This window comes from Neoarius graeffei, chromosome 14 (genome assembly GCF_027579695.1).
Source record: "Neoarius graeffei isolate fNeoGra1 chromosome 14, fNeoGra1.pri, whole genome shotgun sequence".
Classification (NCBI taxonomy): Eukaryota; Metazoa; Chordata; class Actinopteri; order Siluriformes; family Ariidae; genus Neoarius; species Neoarius graeffei.
Window position 1 is genome coordinate 71,827,322 of NC_083582.1, and position 18,894 is coordinate 71,846,215.

The following is an 18,894-nucleotide window of genomic DNA, read 5'->3' on the forward strand; positions in this document are numbered from 1 at the left end:
GACACGGGGAGAACATGCAAACTCCACACAGAAAGGCCCTCGCCGGCCCCGGGGCTCGAACCCAGGACCTTCTTGCTGTGAGGCGACAGCGCTAATCACTACACCACCGTGCCGCCCAACCGCAAAAATACAAACAAAAAAGCAACAAAATACGGAATAAAAGTATTTGATGGTAAGAACTTTTTTCCCCCCAAGAATTGTCGCATTTTTCACAAATTGCTCCTGTCATTTTACCAGTTTGTTTACATTCTTCGCGGAAATTTATTTGTCTGACATTTTGTATAAAGTTTTTATTTATCGAATTTGCAAAAGATAAAAATGCTCCGTTTCTCAAAATCCACTGACTGTGGATAAAATAAAAGTCATTCCACTCAATCTCGTCGTACATGGTTTATAGACAACTCGGTGCTACGCGCCTCGTCAGCTATCAGCTCATGTACGACTCGATTTTGTGGAATAACTGTTAATTATATATTGCACACTTCCTGTATATCGAATACTTACGAGTTCTACATCAGCTGAAAAGGATTTCACTTCAGAGATTTATTTAGCTGTACTTTTATTTATTTATTTATTTATTTAAAGTACGGATCAGATTCAGTGTAAATCATTTTATTGAATTTTTTTTTTCCAGGATTCAGCTCCTTTTAGACATGTGCCAATGTTCAAATTTCCATATTGTGTAACAGAGTGGGCGTTTATCTTTCATGGCTTTCATCAAACTCTCGTCCTGTAAACAGAGCGAAGGGATTTCCTTTTCCAGGAAAAACGTGTGCAGTACTACCAACAAACTTGGCCAATTAAGAAATCTCCGAGGACAGTCTTATATAATTCTGCCCAGAAATGCCCTCTACCCAGACAGCCTCTTTTACAGAGAACACAGCCTTATTTCTAATAATACTGTATTTGCTGTCCACTTGATTTTGGTTTGTTTGGATGAAACTAGCCTCAGGTTCTTGTTCTTGACTGACAGGAGTGGAACCTGATGCGGCCTTTGGCTGCTGTAGCCCATCCACCGATGACCTGTGCATCCTGAGATGCTTTTCTGCTCACCGTGGTTGTAAAGAGTGGTTATTTGAGCCTTCCTGTGAACTCAAACCAGTCTAGCTATTCTCCTCTGACCTCGCTCATCGACAAGGTGTTTCTGCCTGCATGTGTTTTTTTTTTTTTGTTTTCTGCACCATTCTGTGTTAACGTGAGAGGCTACTGTGTGTGAAAATCCCACAAGATCAGTCGTTTCTGAAATATCCAGACCAGACCAGACCATCTGGCTCCAACGTTCATAACATGGTCAAAGTAATTGAGGTCACATTCCCTCCCGATTCTGAAGGTTGATGTGAACATTACAACATGAAGCTGCTGCCGCGACATAATTGGTTGATTGGATAATTGTATGAATGTGTATCGGCGCAAGTGTTTCTAATAAAGTGGATGGTGAGTGTCGGTTTATATTAATGCTATTGTTTCTAGAATAAGAGCTCATTCAGAGGTTCTTGTATGTCAGATGCTCCAAACTAATAATAAATGGATTTTTTTTTAAAGAAAAGCAAAAGCAAACAATTGACAGGGAAATTGTGTATATTAATTTTTTTCACGAAGCTTTTCCTGTGAAGTTTATATTAAACATGTGAGCACAATGGTAGTACTGCACATCAGCACCTCTCCATTCCACTTTGTACCTCGTGTGTGTGTGTGTGTGTGTGTGTGTGTGTGTGTGTGCGCGCACACGCGTCAGCATCTATGCTGTAAGCGAGAACCTGAAAACTACCATGTGTGTATTTTTGGACATGGCAATGAATAGTGAATAGGGGTGTGTGTGTGTGTGTGTGTGTGTGTGTGTGTGCTATAAGGGAGGCTGCTCTAACAGACTGGTCATTGATGAGTGCTGGGCTGCACAACAGTTGCTTGTTTAGTATTATGATGATGAACGTGTGTGTGTGTGTGTGTGTGTGTGTGTGTGTGTGTGTGTGTGTGTGTTCGTCCTTTTCCAACTTTTTTTAGCTTTTCTGTCTCTATTGCTTTTCTTTCCTTTTTCCCTTCGTCCCATTCTGTCTTTTTTTTTTTTTGGACCTGATGTTTCCTTTCATCTTTCATTTCCACAGACTCTTCTGCCTGTCGCTCTTCAATTCTTCCTCCTTCACATTTTTTTTTCTCTTCCCCTCTTTCCTTTTTGTCTTTCATGTCTCCTATTTTCCTCTCTTCTTCTGTCTGTTCACTTCTCACACCTTTTCTGCCTCTCTCTACTCCTTTCTTTTTTCCTCCCTCTTCTGTCTGACTTGATGTCTTTCTCTACCTTTTCTCCTTCTCTTTCTTTCTCTCTTCTGTTGTCTTATTTTCTTTCCATCATTCTTTTCTCACTCCTTTTCTTTCTCTTTCTTTCCGTCTTACACAATTTTTCCAGTCTTTTGTTTTCCCTGTCCCAACTTTTTTGAAACATGTTGCTGGCACTAAATTCAAAATGAGCATATATTTTTCAAAAAGCAATAAAAAAATTCTCAGTTTCAACATTTGATATGTCGTCTTTTGATCTATTTTTGTCAATGAAATATCAGGTTTCCATAATTTGTAAAGATCGCATTCTGTTTTTATTTGTTTTACACAGCATCCCAACTTTTTTTTTTTTTGGAATCAGGATTGTAAATATGGCCCTGGTCACACTTTCGGTCCCATTCATATTTACTAAATGTCTTCGTAAATACATTCAGTCGCTAAACAGGAAGTTGATGTGCGACAGACCTGACGATGGTATTCACAGTATAGAACCCCAAGCTGAAGCTCGGTACCAAATATCAAGCAGTTGTGATTTGTAGTTGCTGAGAAAAGTGTTAGGAAATTTTTGTAAATCCACGCTATATGTTTCATAAATACATTCAGTCGGTAAACAGGAAGTCGATGTGCGACAGACCTGAAAACGGTAAACACGGTATAGAACCCCAAGCTGAAGCGAGGTACCAAGTAGCTATGATTTGTGGTTGCTGAGAAAAAGGATGTTTCAGACAGACGGAGATACAGACGGACAGACGGGGGTAAAACAGTATTACCCCCCCCCCCCCTTTTTTTTTTAAAACCAATATACCCCAAGGCTTTTTTTGTTTGTTTGTTCGTTTTTTTTTTAAATTGTTGGTACAGTACACAGTTAAAACAAAACAGTGTTTATCCAGGATCATGGTGCAACATTAACCATCACAGGACTACAAATCTACATATAAAGTGCAAGAGTGCAGCGAGTGCAAACATCGCAGACTATAAACTACACAAAACAAAGTGCAAACAACATGGGCGGTGCAAAAACGACAACGAGCACAAACAGACAGTACAGTACCAACCAGTACCTGTTAGTGATGTGCGGAAAGTTTAAGCGTGCATTTTAAGGCAGCATATCTCATCTCATCTCATTATCTCTAGCCGCTTTAAGCTGGGCATACACTGTGCGATTTTTGGCCCGATTTTGACACGATTTTCACTCATGCGACTATTTTGGAGATCGGGCCGAGTTTTGGCTCAATCGTGCGTCTCGGATCGTGTAGTATACATGGGGTAACGACAAGCGATTAACACCTCACGACCTCCTCCCGATCGATCGGATGAAAATCAAATCTGTTTGAAATCCTGAGCATCGGATCCGAGCATCGGATTGTATAGTGTGAGAACAGGAATCGAAAGCTGTGTGCTGTTCACCCCTGCGATTCACTCGTACAGTGTGAGTAGCAGCTGAATACAGCGATTGAAAAAATCGCACAGTGTATGCCCAGCTTTATCCTGTTCTACAGGGTCGCAGGCAAGCTGGAGCCAATCCCAACTGACTACGGGCGAAAGGCGGGGTACACCCTGGACAAGTCGCCAGGTCATCACAGGGCTGACACATATAGACACAGACAACCATTCACACTCACATTCACACCTACGCTCAATTTAGAGTCACCAGTTAACCTAACCTGCATGTCTTTGGACTGTGGGGGAAACCAGAGCACCCGGAGGAAACCCACGCCGACACGGGGAGAACATGCAAACTCCACACAGAAAGGCCCTCGCCGGCCACGGGGCTCGAACCCGGACCTTCTTGCTGTGAGGCGACAGCGCTAACCACTACACCACCGTGCCGCCCTAAGGTAGCATATGTCAAAAGAAATGTAAACATTGTGTTATGGCCCTGGTCACACTATTGGTCCCACTCCAAAAAACATCATGTCTAAGCTCCTATTAGATCATGTTAGATCTTTATCACCAAAAGCACAACATGTCCTAATAGTGTTTGTATAGGACTAGCTTGGGTAGCATCATGATATTTGTTTTCTGATCTATTCCCAGGTGACCACAGTCACCCAAAGCCTCCCATGTGGCCATACGCTGTGCTGTGCGCAGATACAGGACCAGATAGGAACTGTTCAGAGTTTTTGCCTCTAAATTTCCTGTTGGTTGGATGACTAACAGTTGATAGTTTAAATGTGGAGTAAGACTCAAGCTGCATGTTGAATGCCAGTCTCACCAGGTGCAATGCAAACCCACGGTTCCGTTCGTGACATTTTCCGTAAACAACTTTATTTCTCGTAGGCCGCTGTGTCCCCACAGGTAAGAACTGGAGTCGTTCGAAATGCTCTCGGAGAAGGCGGAGTCTAACACACATAGGTGTAACACACAGACTTCTGAAACACTGAGAATTTTAAGATGTGCCATTTGGCCAAAGTCCATTCAACTATTTTCCATAAACATTTATGTCCCATAGGGAATTTTAATTGCGGCGTTCTAATTCCGCAGAAATGTTCAAGTTTTGCCACAGAGAAAGTGTGTTTACCGTGCGTGCATCATTGACAAGCCGAGCTAAAGTGAATGTTCAAAACATTGCGTTTCCACCACCACCTTCTTATTTGAAGCAGAAGAGCCGTCTTGTTGCTTCATTCAGATGCCTGGGTCCCATTAAACTCTCCCTCCTTCCCTGGGATTTGTTAACTTCAGGGTATTAGGAAATCAAAAAACGTTTAGTACTGGGGACATATAAGGATGGTTCAGTTTTCCCCCTTGTGCAACATAATTGGGACCAATAACATGACCTTGGCCATAAAGTACAAGGAAAAACAATCCACAAAGCAAAATACTACATGGTAACAGCACAGCAGAAGCTTGACAAAGGAAAAAATGGAACTGAAATAGTGTGAATAATAATAATATATGAAATGCGAGTCCTGTGAAAGCAGTGTATGCTGGGAAATGTAGTCCAGAAGCATAGTTCTGTGCTGCTTTCGGTGCTGACAGCATTATTGTATGTTTTGTAAAATATTTTAACAATCTGGTGAACCTGTGATGTATCATGTTCAAAATTTACCTGTACAGCCTTTTTTTTTTTAAATACCTCGCCAGGATGTAATGTTTTCACCTCCGTTTGTTTGTTTTTTGTTCCTAATATAACTCCAAATAGTTGTGAACGGATTTTGATGAAATTTTGAGGAAAGGTGATCCATGGGCCAAGGAACAATTGATTTAGATTTTGATGCATATCTGGATATGTAAGCGGATCCAGGATTTTTTTTTTTTGGTCTGTTCCCAAATGAACTCAAAAAGTAATGAAGAGATTTGGATGAAATTTGGTGGACAGCTTTAGTATTATCCGAGGTTCAAGTGATTTTGATGTTGATAGTACGTAGCTCGGTGGAGGTATGGACTCTACCGAGCGCCCTTCTAGTTTTAAAATATAATTTAAAATATAATATGTACTTATTGACCAAGTGGGAAGGCCAGATTGGAAAATATTTGGCTCGAGATCATTCTGGGGCAGCACAGTGGTGTAGTGGTTAGCGCTGTCGCCTCACAGCAAGAAGGTCCGGGTTCGAGTCCCGTGGCCGGCGAGGGCCTTTCTGTGCGGAGTTTGCATGTTCTCCCCGTGTCCGCGTGGGTTTCCTCCGGGTGCTCCGGTTTCCCCCACAGTCCAAAGACATGCAGGTTAGGTTAACTGGTGACTCTAAATTGAGCGTAGGTGTGAATGTGAGTGTGAATGGTTGTCTGTGTCTATGTGTCAGCCCTGTGATGACCTGGCGACTTGTCCAGGGTGTACCCCGCCTTTCGCCCGTAGTCAGCTGGGATAGGCTCCGGCTTGCCTGCGACCCTGTAGAACAGGATAAAGCGGCTAGAGATAATGAGATGAGATCATTCCGTACAAATGACCAAGAGCCAAGTATTTTCCCGTCTGGCCCGACCTAACTCGGTCAGTAAGCATTTTTATCATATAACCTTTTTTTTAACCAGCATACAAAGTGGAAAACCATGAATACTTTGTTAAATACTTCATGAAAAGGAAAACAAAGTGTCAGGTTTGTAGTCTAAATTTCCTTTTTTTTTTTCTTTCTTCGCTTGTATATCAAAACTACATAGCAAGCTGTCTCGCTCTTTAGAGGCGATGACTGTTATGTCTCTTTCTTTCCTCCTTAACTCCAGCAAGAAATCTTTTTTAAAAACGTTCATGTCATATGCAGTTTTTTCCGGTGTCGTCTTGTTGTCCTTGGATAAACAAGTGAATTTCTTCGCTCAAAAGTACGTTTTTTTTTTTCTTTGACAGTTTCAGCTTGTTCAATTCAGTCTGTGTCTGATAAATCATCTGGATAATAAAATTCACATTTTCACTGTGCTTCGTTGTCTCATCTCATCTCATTATCTCTAGCCGCTTTATCCTTCTACAGGATCGCAGGCAAGCTGGAGCCTATCCCAGCTGACTACGGGCGAAAGGCGGGGTACACCCTGGACAAGTCGCCAGGTCATCACAGGGCTGACACATAGACACAGACAACCATTCACACTCACATTCACACCTACGCTCAATTTAGAGTCACCAGTTAACCTAACCTGCATGTCTTTGGACTGTGGGGGAAACCGGAGCACCCGGAGGAAACCCACGCGGACACGGGGAGAACATGCAAACTCCACACAGAAAGGCCCTCGCCGGCCCCGGGGCTCGAACCCAGGACCTTCTTGCTGTGAGGCGACAGCGCTAACCACTACACCACCGTGCCACCCTGTGCTTCGTTGTGTCGCTCATTTTTCAAAGTAACAATTCAGAGCAAAATAAAAATGGTGGAAGTGAGGGAAACAGGTCCGGGGCCGCATACACTACTGTTCAAAAGTTTGGGGTCACCCAGACAATTTTGTGTTTTCCATGAAAAGTCACACTTTTATTTCCCACCATAAGTTGTAAAATGAATAGAAAATATAGTCAAAACATTTTTCTGGCCATTTTGAGCATTTAATCGACCCCACAAATGTGATGCTCCAGAAACTCAATCTGCTCAAAGGAAGGTCAGTTTTATAGCTTCTCTAAAGAGCTCAACTGTTTTCAGCTGTGCTAACATGATTGTACAAGGGTTTTCTAATCATCCATTAGCCTTCTGAGGCAATGAGCAAACACATTGTACCATTAGAACACTGGAGTGAGAGTTGCTGGAAATGGGCCTCTATACACCTATGGAGATATTGCACCAAAAACCAGACATTTGCAGCTAGAATAGTCATTTACCACATTAGCAATGTATAGAGTGGATTTCTGATTAGTTTAAAGTGATCTTCATTGAAAAGAACAGTGCTTTTCTTTCAAAAATAAGGACATTTCAAAGTGACCCCAAACTTTTGAACGGTAGTGTACGGCTTTTTCAAATATCCGTGTTTGCCCAGTCATGTGACTTTTCCCAATGGTTTTATTAAGAGGTCCGTACAGGTCATATGATAATACAGTTTATCACCACACCCACTCAAGCAATAACTCTAATACAGGAGTACAGTGAGTATTGGGCGATTATTCAACTGCGCAAAAAAAAAAAGTAAAAATCAAGAGTTGTTTTATATGTTAAAATACTAACAGACTTCCCAAGAGATTGAGGGTTGATGCAGCCTTGGGGGGGGGGACGACAATTAGCGCTTGAACAATTGCTCTGTATATTTTTAAAGTGTAGTCACAGCCTAGTGCCCTATTGCCCAGTTCATGGAAGATTATGGAAGAGTTTCAATCCTCATGATGATGCAACAGCCCATCCATAGCCAGGAGTCCAAGAGAGCAATATTGGCTGTGCTGTCTGGGTGGGAGGGGTGATGTTCCGGCCTCGTATCCAAACTCATGCATGGATAGGAGCTTAGGGCGTTCAGCTGCTTTGTGAACTCGCATGAGGAGCCATTTGAAATGATGTGATAGTTGGCTTGACTTGTTTTAGAGGACATTAATGTTCATCTCTCCAGCTGCTAGCTGTCAGCGTTGTAGTCGAGTCACTAAACCTCAAGTCCGAGTCCAGTCTTGAGTCCCTCGTGTTCAAACCCGAGTCATTAAAGAAAATTTCGAGTCGAGTCCAAGAACAAGACTCCAACTGCACCATTTGACGGTGGCTGTTGCTGCTTTTACGTGAAAGCGTCTCTGCTACGGTGTTGGACTAACGTTCCTGCTCGACTGCCCCATTTTAGTTAACAGGCTACAGATAAAAAGCTTGTTCATCGCTCAGCAAGCCCCGCCCACTATCAACAGAGCAAATGACATGAGAGAGGGTTAACACTAGCTAGTTCATTGCTCAGCAAGCCCCGCCCACTATCAACAGAGCAATGAACATAGCGTGCCACTTCCTTCCCTGGCCAAATGACGATTGAAGTTTGAGGTTGTCCCCGTCGTCTCCTCGATAGTTCTTCTGTATATGGAACACGTAGCAGTTCATTTTTCCCCACTGCACGAGAAGTCTGTATAAGCAAAGCGGACAATCCTAGGGGCGTTCTCTCCAGGCGTTTTAGCGCCATTAACGTTAGTTTGTTCCTGAACATGACGTATGAACAGGTGACTGTGCATTCTCTTGCACAAAATTAGTATAAAAGTTAATGTAGATATAAATATCTTATGACAAATTATTATGGCATGTTACAAAAAAATAAAGAAAAAATCCGAGTCCGAATGTAGTTAATGCACGAGTCCGAGTCCAAGGCATCAGTGCCCGAGTCCAAGTCGAGTCACGAGTCCGTAAAATTAGGATACGAGTCGGACTCGAGTACTACAAGCCTGCTAGCTGTCGTGTGTACTGGGATCGTCCATTATCCAACTCGTTTCTGGTCAGCAGTGGTCCTTTCCGTTGATGAGATCGTGGTAGGAAGACATGACAAACTGTAGCTGTGTTGTGTTTTAATGGAAGCAGATTAATGTATTGGCTGAAGATCCATTTTTGATCACTTTGGTAAACAGAGTCATTATACCACACCCTCAACGTCAAGCACGTCCAATTGACATTTTCACACAAGTTTTATACGAATATGAGATTCTCTGTGTCATGGTGATCCATTAAGCTGAAAGCAAGAGAGCAGAGGGGAGAAACTTCCAGATGTGCAGGATGTGAGAGAGAGAAGGGGAAATAAGGAGAAGGGGGGGAGAGCAAGTTCTCCCATCTTCATGACTGTGTTTGGTCGTCTCCCCCTCTTTCTCTTCCCCTGTCCCTTTTGTGCTTTGGTATGCGCTGCAGTGCATCAGCAGAAATTCATGTCAGAAATGTTATTTTTGGACAGGAATGCTCTCTGATTAAATGATGTCAAGGTTAATGACCGTCTCAGGCACCACGTGGATTAGCCATTAAACTAAATCACTCTTGGTTTGGTGGCTTCGGCTTTGCGCCATTCCAAAGAGCCATTCTTCATGCAGTTAGTCACTCCTCCACCCAAACAAAATACCTGAGTGCCAAAAAGATCTAATAGATGGTCTGTTTCCTCTCTCCTCAGATGGACCGAGGAAGCCTGAGCTCGTCCACAGCTCTTCATCGTCCTCGGTGACTGAAATGGAAGAGGATTTGACAAGACACCCCCACATCACAGTGTCCAAAAAACAGAGCTGGGCCAAACTCTCGTCCATCTCCCGGGACGTCGAACCGCTTTCGAGGCTGAGCTCGGTGTCTCAGGAGCGCGAAAGCTGCCCAGGCAAGACCAAGACTTCCAAGCAAACCTCTATCAGGGAGAATGGGTTCGAGGGGAAATGGAAAGATCTATATAAAGACGGAACCTTCTCCAGAGCTTACCAGAAGTCTGACATGGTGGACAGTGCTGACATGGCCAACGCAGGTCTTCCAGAGTTAGTAACGCCTCCAGTCACAGAGTACTGCACTTCTTTGGGCATGGGTAAGTTCTCTGGGCAGGGAGTGTACCTTCAGCACCTGGAGAGGAGTAGCCGAGCTTGGGTGCTGTCCTCGGGAAAAGACCCAGGCTCCGGATGAGGCCTATACAGCCTGTTTCACAGAGCGAAGGCATGTGACTGAGAGTGAGAGCAACATTTGGTACAACCCAATCCCGGAGGAAGAGGACGCTCGGGCCAGCGGAGAGAAGCTGAAGGAGAGGGAGACAGGGAGGGAGAAGGATGTACTCGAAGATCCATGGAGAAGGAGAGACGTGGAAGGAGCATCAGAGGAGCGCAGAGGTGAGAAATCAGCTGGAGTGCAGTCAAGATCAAAAGTGCAGCACGAAACATCGTGTTTTAAATCGGGGGGGGGGGGGGGGGGGGGTTCAGATCCAGTGGTTCGACTCGCCCTTTAAAATATTTATGAAGAAAAAAATGCCATGTATCGTTTTCTCGTGAGGTTACCCAGTTTGTTGGAGTTACAGGACGATGGTTGGTTGGTTGGTTGGTTGGTTGGTTGGTTGGTTACACTGTAGGCTTCTTTTAATTTTATAGATTCCCCCCCACACACAGGGTTTCACAATTAATTTTATTCTTCACCATGCAAAGTGTAACAGGAAATGATTTGCATTCCAGTCTTCACCGTAGCCTTGTTTCGCTATGAAATTCAGTTTCATTTCTTTCCATTAAGTGATGGTTAAAGGTTTAGTTCCAGTGTGTGAGTCCAATATGAATAAACAGAATTCCATATTTTTCCTTTCAGATTTATGTCGTAGTGCATTCTGTTGTTTTGAACGCGTCCCATATTACACAGTAACTGATTTATTCCTGCATGTACTTTTATGAGACTGGAGAAGAGGGAAATTAGATCATATGCAATAATTATTGGCACCCTTGAAAAGAATGCACCAAAAGGGTGGGGGGAGCAAGCAATGATTTAAGGCCTGGTCCCACAATACCAACAACTATAACTACAACTATAATAAATGACCATAAATAAATCAATCCCCTGCAGTTTATATGGTTGGTGCTCATGCCAGACCCATCACGATATGTATGGCCCAGGCCTGGGTTTTTCCGTATCGCTGAGATTCCTTCTGGAGTGATATTTTTTTATTTTTCCCAGGCCTGAACCTGATCCGATAAGACATATGATCAATCAGGGAATTATTAGGTCCATCTGACGTTGTCTGAGCATGTGCCATTTTCCCCCGGGTATCTTTGTACATCCTTGTTGCGTCATGAAGTCTCAGAAAATAAAAAATATAATACAAAGCAAGGATCTTTTATTCACGGATATGTGATTTGATTTTTTTTTCCATGAAATATCAAGAGTAAATTAATCTCATCTCGCTATCTGTAGCCGCTTTATCCTGTTCTACAGGGTCGCAGGCAAGCTGGATCCTATCCCAGCTGACTATGGGCGAAAGGCGGGGTACACCCTGGACAAGTCGCCAGGTCATCACAGGGCTGACACATAGACACAGACAACCATTCACACTCACATTCACACCTACGCTCAATTTAGAGTCACCAGTTAACCTAACCTGCATGTCTTTGGACTGTGGGGGAAACCGGAGCACCCGGAGGAAACCCACGCGGACACGGGGAGAACATGCAAACTCCACACAGAAAGGCCCTCGCCGGCCCTGGGGCTCGAACCCGGACCTTCTTGCTGTGAGGCGACAGCGCTAACCACTACACCACCGTGCCACCCCCAAGAGTAAATTATTAAACATATATAAAGTAAGCAGGTAAGATATTTTAATTATGAACTTCAGCTTTTAATTGGGGCAGCACGGTGGTGTAGTGGTTAGCGCTGTCGCCTCACAGCAAGAAGGTCCGGGTTCGAGCCCCGTGGCCGGCGAGGGCCTTTCTGTGCGGAGTTTGCATGTTCTCCCCGTGTCCGTGTGGGTTTCCTCCGGGTGCTCCGGTTTCCCCCACAGTCCAAAGACATGCAGGTTAGGTTAACTGGTGACTCTAAATTGAGCGTAGGTGTGAATGTGAGTGTGAATGGTTGTCTGTGTCTGTGTCAGCCCTGTGATGACCTGGCGACTTGTCCAGGGTGTACCCCGCCTTTCGCCCGTAGTCAGCTGGGATAGGCTCCAGCTTGCCTGTGACCCTGTAGAACAGGATAAAGCGGCTAGAGATGATGAGATGAGCTTTTAATTGTTTTAGGCTTCTTATTCATTCATTTATTTATTTATTTCTATCCGTGATGCATCATCTGTCTGTAATCTACTGAAATGTCCGTAACCAGTCCATAAATTATTTGCATCCGTGATGCATCTGTATTAAAATCCGTAACCACTCTGTATTTTGTGTCCTTTTTTATTATATTTCTGTAATCCGTGATCTGTCTATTATATAAACCACCGGAGTGTGTGCATAGGTTGTTTTGAAGCCCAAGCTGTACAGTACGATGCGGAATAATGTGCTACTACTTGGAAAAAACTTCCAGGACTATTCCTTCATTGCATGCTTTTATTTCCCTGAGTGTCAGGACCGAGTGATATTATAGTCAGGATTATAGTTTTGGTGTTTCTGCTCCAGACTGGAACTAAATTCAGCGGAGTTGTACGTCTAGGTATAGTTAGTTATCGGTGTTGTAGGACCGGGCCCTTATCCTCTCTACTTAAATAGGAAAAAATACTGCATGTTGATGAGTGACACATTAAAGGAAAAAAAAACGACATCATGTATCTAAGGTGGGCTGCACGGTGGTGTAGTGGTTAGCGCTGTCGCCTCACAGCAAGAAGGTCCGGGTTCGAGCCCCGGGGCCGGCGAGGGCTTTTCTGTGTGGAGTTTGCATGTTCTCCCCGTGTCTGCGTGGGTTTCCTCCGGGTGCTCCGGTTTCCCCCACAGTCCAAAGACATGCAGGTTAGGTTAACTGGTGGCTCTAAATTGACCGTAGGTGTGAATGTGAGTGTGAATGGTTGTCTGTGTCTATGTGTCAGCCCTGTGATGACCTGGCGACTTGTCCAGGGTGTACCCCGCCTTTCGCCCGTAGTCAGCTGGGATAGGCTCCAGCTTGCCTGCGACCCTGTAGAAGGATAAAGCGGCTAGAGATAATGAGATGAGATGTATCTAAGGTGCGGAGTCACTCGAACAGCTTTAGTGCATCATGGCATTGGTTCTACACCTCTCTGGAACTGTACTGGAGTGAGGTACCGTTCTGGGTTGGGTTTCCCAGAAGCCTGTTAATGCTAAGAGCGTCTTAACTAGGAGAGAGAGCGAGTGAGTTCGTTCATTGTGCTGCTCACTCGACCATTTAACGATCTTTGTGCTGCGATGCTTTTGGGAAACCCGGCCCTGTTCTTCTCAGCTGGGTTGAGAGCTGATGACTGTGAAGGTTATAGCATATAGATTGCGCAAAAGATTTCAGTCAGGGTGATTTATTTCCTCGAAAAAGATAAATAAGACATTCCTCTCTGTATAGAAACAGCTTCTGGGAGGAGAAAAGTTTCCTTTAACAGTCTTGTAGTGTACTGAAATAACCCTGCTATTAATGTGGTTTGGCTTTGTCTTGTTACATGACTAAAGAAAGTGGAATTTTTAGGAAGTACCGAGCTAATAACAACATTTCTCACCTTTTGCTGTGTGAGAACGTTCTAACTATGTAAACTTACCAAGAAACTCCAAAGTGTCCATTCTAAATAGTCTACAATGTTCTCTTGGTTGATTTTTTATTTATTTATTTTTTCCTCAGATGTTCCTCAACAACCGTGTCACCTTGATGCTCATTATCTGGGGGTCGGTAGTGGCGGTGCTAGCAGTGTTAGTGAAGGTCCTAGCGGTTCAGCAAGTTCCTCTGGAGGTCCTGGGGCACAAACGAAAATCTCAGGAGGAATCACAAGCAGCAGCAGCAGCATGATGGAGAAGATTAAATCTCCCGGTACAGTACGGCGTCTCTCTATGAAGATGCGCAAGCTCCCAGAACTGCGCCGTAGGCTCAGTCTGCGCTCGTCACGGAACCAGCGGCACGTTCAAGGACAAGGGGCTGGCAGTGACGCACCAGGGGGCACCGACGAGGCCTCGCCATCCAACGCACGTAAAGAATCTTCCAACAACGTCATCAGCAGGTACCATCTGGACACCAGCGCTCCCGCCAGACCGAGGCGTCGATCATCACGCATGCGTTCTGCTAGCAAAGGTGGTTATCTTAGTGACGGCGACTCCCCTGAGCTTCTGTCCAAACAGGATCCGAGTCAGGGTTTGACCGAGGCGTCTCAAGAGGCACAGGAGTCAGCACAAGCTCCTCCACATCACGGGTGGCAGGATGCAGTCGGGTCATTCCGGCAGTACTCGCTAGCCGAACAGCCGAGGTGTGCCCAGAGAGTGTCGGGCCTCCTCACGGTGCATCTGCTCGGTGTCGCAGAACTCGTGCGATCTCGCACTGCTAAAGACGTCTTCTGTGCCATCCAGGTGGATGGAGTGACGCGAGCCCGCACCGCTTTGCTTACCTGCCAAGAGACGTCGCTCCCACTAAACCACACCTTTAACCTGGAGCTGGAGCGGGCACGCATGCTGAAGCTGATTGTTCTCACCCCGAGTAACGTCTTGGACGGATCCACAGGCCCCGGTGTTCAAACACGCAACCGGGTATGCTGCCTCGGTGCTGTAGCAATCCCCCCTCTGTTTAAAGGTGAGAGATTTAGGAGTGTGTATTTTATTATTTGCATGTTTCTTCATTCAGTCGTTCGTTTAATCCTTCATTGTTTGCTTATTTAATTATTGTTATTTAATATCCTTTTACTGAACACGGTCAGTATTACCGTACGTTACTTTACATTACATTAATTGCATTTCGCAGACGCTCTTATCCAAAGCAACATACAAAATACATCTCCAGAGCAGCCTGGGGAACAGTTCGAGGTTAAGGTGCCTTACTCAAGGGCACTTCAGCTATTCCTGCTGGTCCAAGGAATCGAACCAGCAACCTTTTGGTCCCAAAGCTGCTTCTCTAACCGTTCCCTATTAAGAGTAAAGGCCTCAGCATTCTTAAAGGGGAACTGAAGTCATTTTTAAACTTGCTTTATTTCTTAATTAACATGTTATTCAATTACGTTTTCCATTTTAGTAACCTTATATCGTGACTTGTATTGGCAACTAATTGCAATTAAATATTATACTTATCGGCCTATTCGGTTTTTAGCCGTGGTGAATTTAGTTCGCTTGGTCCACGGCAGGCGTCGCTTATGTGTGCGATCTTCACGAGACTTGTGCGAGACTTCGAAACGTGAAGTGTCAGCCAGGTGTCAGTGCCGCCATTTTGAAAACTGCTTTCCAAACGAAATATTGCACAAAAACGAGTTTAAATGACGATTACTGCCGACTTTTTTCAAACTTTCCTGATTGCTATCAAAACAAACAAAACTTCCGGCTTGATTACATCAGCATTCGAAAGAGGGCGTGCGCGTCTTTTGACAACTCCTGTGTCTGAAATCGCTCCCTACTCACTATATAGGGCACTGTATAGTGACGACGCCATTTTGTAGTGCTGACCAAAACCTTAGTGAGGATTATTTACACCCTATATAGTGCACTCAAAGTATCCCACAATGCATCATAAAAAGTAGTCTACAACGATGGTCACTAACCAAAGCAATATATCCCATCATTTATTGTGGTCGCACTGAAAGAAATCAAATTAAAAGTCTCAAATTTGATTTAATAAAAGCAGGGCTTTGAACCAGAATTTTTTTCCTATTGGTTCGTTCCGAACAGAAACGGAATTTTAACATTTCCGGTTTTGGGTTCCACCATTAAATAGACGTTCCCGAACCGGTTAGAACAAAAAAATTTCGTTCCCGGAACGGTTAATTACGTTCCCTGTCAGCTGTTTAACAAATGGCTATAAAATTATGTCTCTGTCTCATCCAGCTTAAGCCAAATGTAGGCTAATTCTATTACAACCTTCATTAAATAAGACAAGAAATAATTCAAAACAATTATTATTTCAAATGTTGGCGATTTGGATTCTCAGTATGTCTTCCCATCTACACAAACAGAAAAAGTGCCAAAAATGAAAAATAATTCGTTTAGTGTGTTACCAAAGGCTAGTCAGGCCCTATGCATTGATAGGCTAACAGAGGTTAACGTCATTTAATGTTCGCGAGCCTCTCATTAACGTGGACAAATATATTGATATCGTGTTTGAAATTGACGTTTTTGAATAACAATAGACTGCAATATTTACCTCTTATTTAAGATGTGGAGACGTGATAGTAGTCCACCCTCCCGCTCTCTCCATTCAGTCAGCGAACGTCACACAGGAAGTGAACCCCAGCGGGTCATAGAAACTTGCGCAGGAGAAGAATGACTTTTTTTATTTGTAGGCTACGGAAACTTTGAGGAACGAAATAAAAATCGGTATTAACCGGTTACCATTATTTTTAATAAGCGTTTCTGTTCCGGAACATAAAAAATAATAAAGTTTCTGGTTTCGTTTCTGTTCCATGTGAAATAGAAAAAGTTCCCGGTTTTCGTTTTCGTTCCTTGAACCGGTTCAAAGCCCTGAATAAAAGGCAGCAGCAAAGAAGAAAGTATTCAGCCTTGATATTAAAAAAAAAAAACCTGAAAGCTGCAGGTACTTTGTGTTGATTAATGTGTGAAATACTCTCAGTATAATATGGATTTATCACAAAAACACATGCATGTATTTATTATTTTGAAACCCACCAGCCGACTGATCTGGCACGTTTTAATTGTGCGACAGTAATGACATAAATACCAGCGCGACGGACTAGTGTCCGAAAGCGTTTCTTCATTTTACCAATGAGCTCACTATATAGTCCTCTATATTGTAATTCCCTATATAGGGGGTAGGGAGTAGTGAATGAGTGAGTGATTTCAGACACAGGGAACGTTGGCAGATGTTGGTCGCTTTGATTTGCGCTGTACGTTTTACTTCCGTCCTACGATGTCTCGCACAGGTCTCAACGAATCTCATTTACGCCCATTGCTTTGACATATGGACTGATATATTACAGAGCATATTTCAAACACTCATAACTTGCTATAGCAGCGACAAAATAGTGGTCAGAAATGCATTCATGTATTTAATAAAATGAAATAAATAGAATTTTGATGATGATGATGATGATAAATTTGCCTTCAGGGCCCCTTTAATGCAGACTTTGCATACAATCTGTGATTCATACACGCCATTTTGTACGAATGCTCCAGTCACAAAGGGTTCGTCACATAACCGGTTCGTCTGTGAAGTGAGCAAAGCTTCATCATGTCGTTCATTCGCGCTGCAGTTACGTCATGTTGTTTGTCGAAGCCAGCAGGAAGTATGCAGAGGCCTTAATTTTGTCATGTTGAATGAATTTGGATAATTATTAATTTTTCTATCCGCATTCACTGGGTAACCATGAGTTGGCCTAGTGGTTAGCGTGTCCGCCTTTCAACCAGGAGATCATGAGTTCTAGTCGCGGTCAAGTCAGACCAAAGACCATCATAAAAATGGTGCCTACTGCCATCTGGCAAGACACCCTGCAATACAGATGCGAGTCGGGAAGTCAAACCCTTGCGGTTAATAGGCGAGGGGTTGAGGGCTTCCGAAACGGACATCGACGCCGCACCCATGCACCTCAAGGAGTTGGGTGGTACTGGGAAGACCAGGTCCTGGCACGAGAGAGACTTTTGACTTCTTTGACATTCACTAGATATGAGCAATCGCACGCTCTGATTGGCTACTCTACTACTAGGCTATCAGCTCGTATACCGTGAGTAGAGGAAAAATGAAATGGCAGAGCGTGTTGCTGAACCAACCGAGAACGAAATAAAAACTCTACTCAAAAATGAAACCCAAAAAAAGCAACAAAATATGGAATAAAAGTGGTTGATGGTAAGAATGGGGTTTTTTTTCAAAAATTATCGCATTTTCCACAAATCGCTACCATCATTTCATATGGAATCAATTTTGTGCCAAAATGTTCATACAATACTTTTGAAATATCAAACAAAAACGACAAATCAAAATACAAAAAAACCAAAAAAAAGTCAATTTTTTTAGACTGGCAAACAAATTATTCGTGTAATCGTGCAAAATATCAGTCTATTACTCTTCAGAAACCTTTTATTTTTGTTCCGCGGCTTTCTCAGTTTTGTTTGGCGTAATTTATTTTGGTTGCGATTCCAGCTTTCTCGTTTGCGCTCCCTGACTTTTTGCGTGCAGTTTTGGCACAAACTTCACGTGTGGGTGGGCTGTCCAGGAATGCATTCCCATTGGTTAACTTGTGTTTGACTGACCGCTACGCTCAGCCATTCCCTACTCGGATTCTGGCGGACTGTTTGACGAGTGACCGATCCATTGACGGTAAACAAGGATGGAGTGGACTTCAGTGGCGACTATGATATTGAATTTACACTTTGTTGAATTAATTCAATATCATAGTCGCCACTGAAGTCCACTCCATCCTTGTTTACCGTCAATGGATCGGTCACTCAGCAAACAGTCCGCCAGAATCCGAGTAGGGAATGGCCGCAACAGCCTCTGGGGAATAGCTTAGCGTAGCTGTCAGTCAAACACAAGTTAGCCAATGGGAATGCATTCCTGGACAGCCCACCCACACGTGAAGTTTGTGCCACAACTGCAAGCAAAAAGTCAGGGAGCGCAAATGAGAAAGCTGGAAACACAACCAAAATAAATTACGTCAAACAAAACTGAGAAAGACACGGAACAAAAGGTTTCTGAAGAGTAATAGACTGATATTTTGCACGATTACACGAATAATTTGTTTGCCAGTCTAAAAAAAATTGACTTTTTTTTGTATTTTGAT

The 18,894-nt window shown here is 43.6% G+C and overlaps 1 protein-coding gene across 1 annotated transcript in view; it reads left to right on the forward strand.

Annotated features, from left to right (window-relative positions):
• Nucleotides 1-18,894, forward strand: part of LOC132898584 (rho GTPase-activating protein SYDE1) — a 75,688-nt gene that overhangs the window by 37,535 nt on the left and 19,259 nt on the right. Inside the window, 3 exon segments of the mRNA XM_060940298.1 lie at nucleotides 9,718-10,184; nucleotides 10,186-10,405; nucleotides 13,815-14,750. Of these exon segments, the coding sequence (XP_060796281.1) occupies nucleotides 9,718-10,184; nucleotides 10,186-10,405; nucleotides 13,815-14,750 (1,623 nt within the window).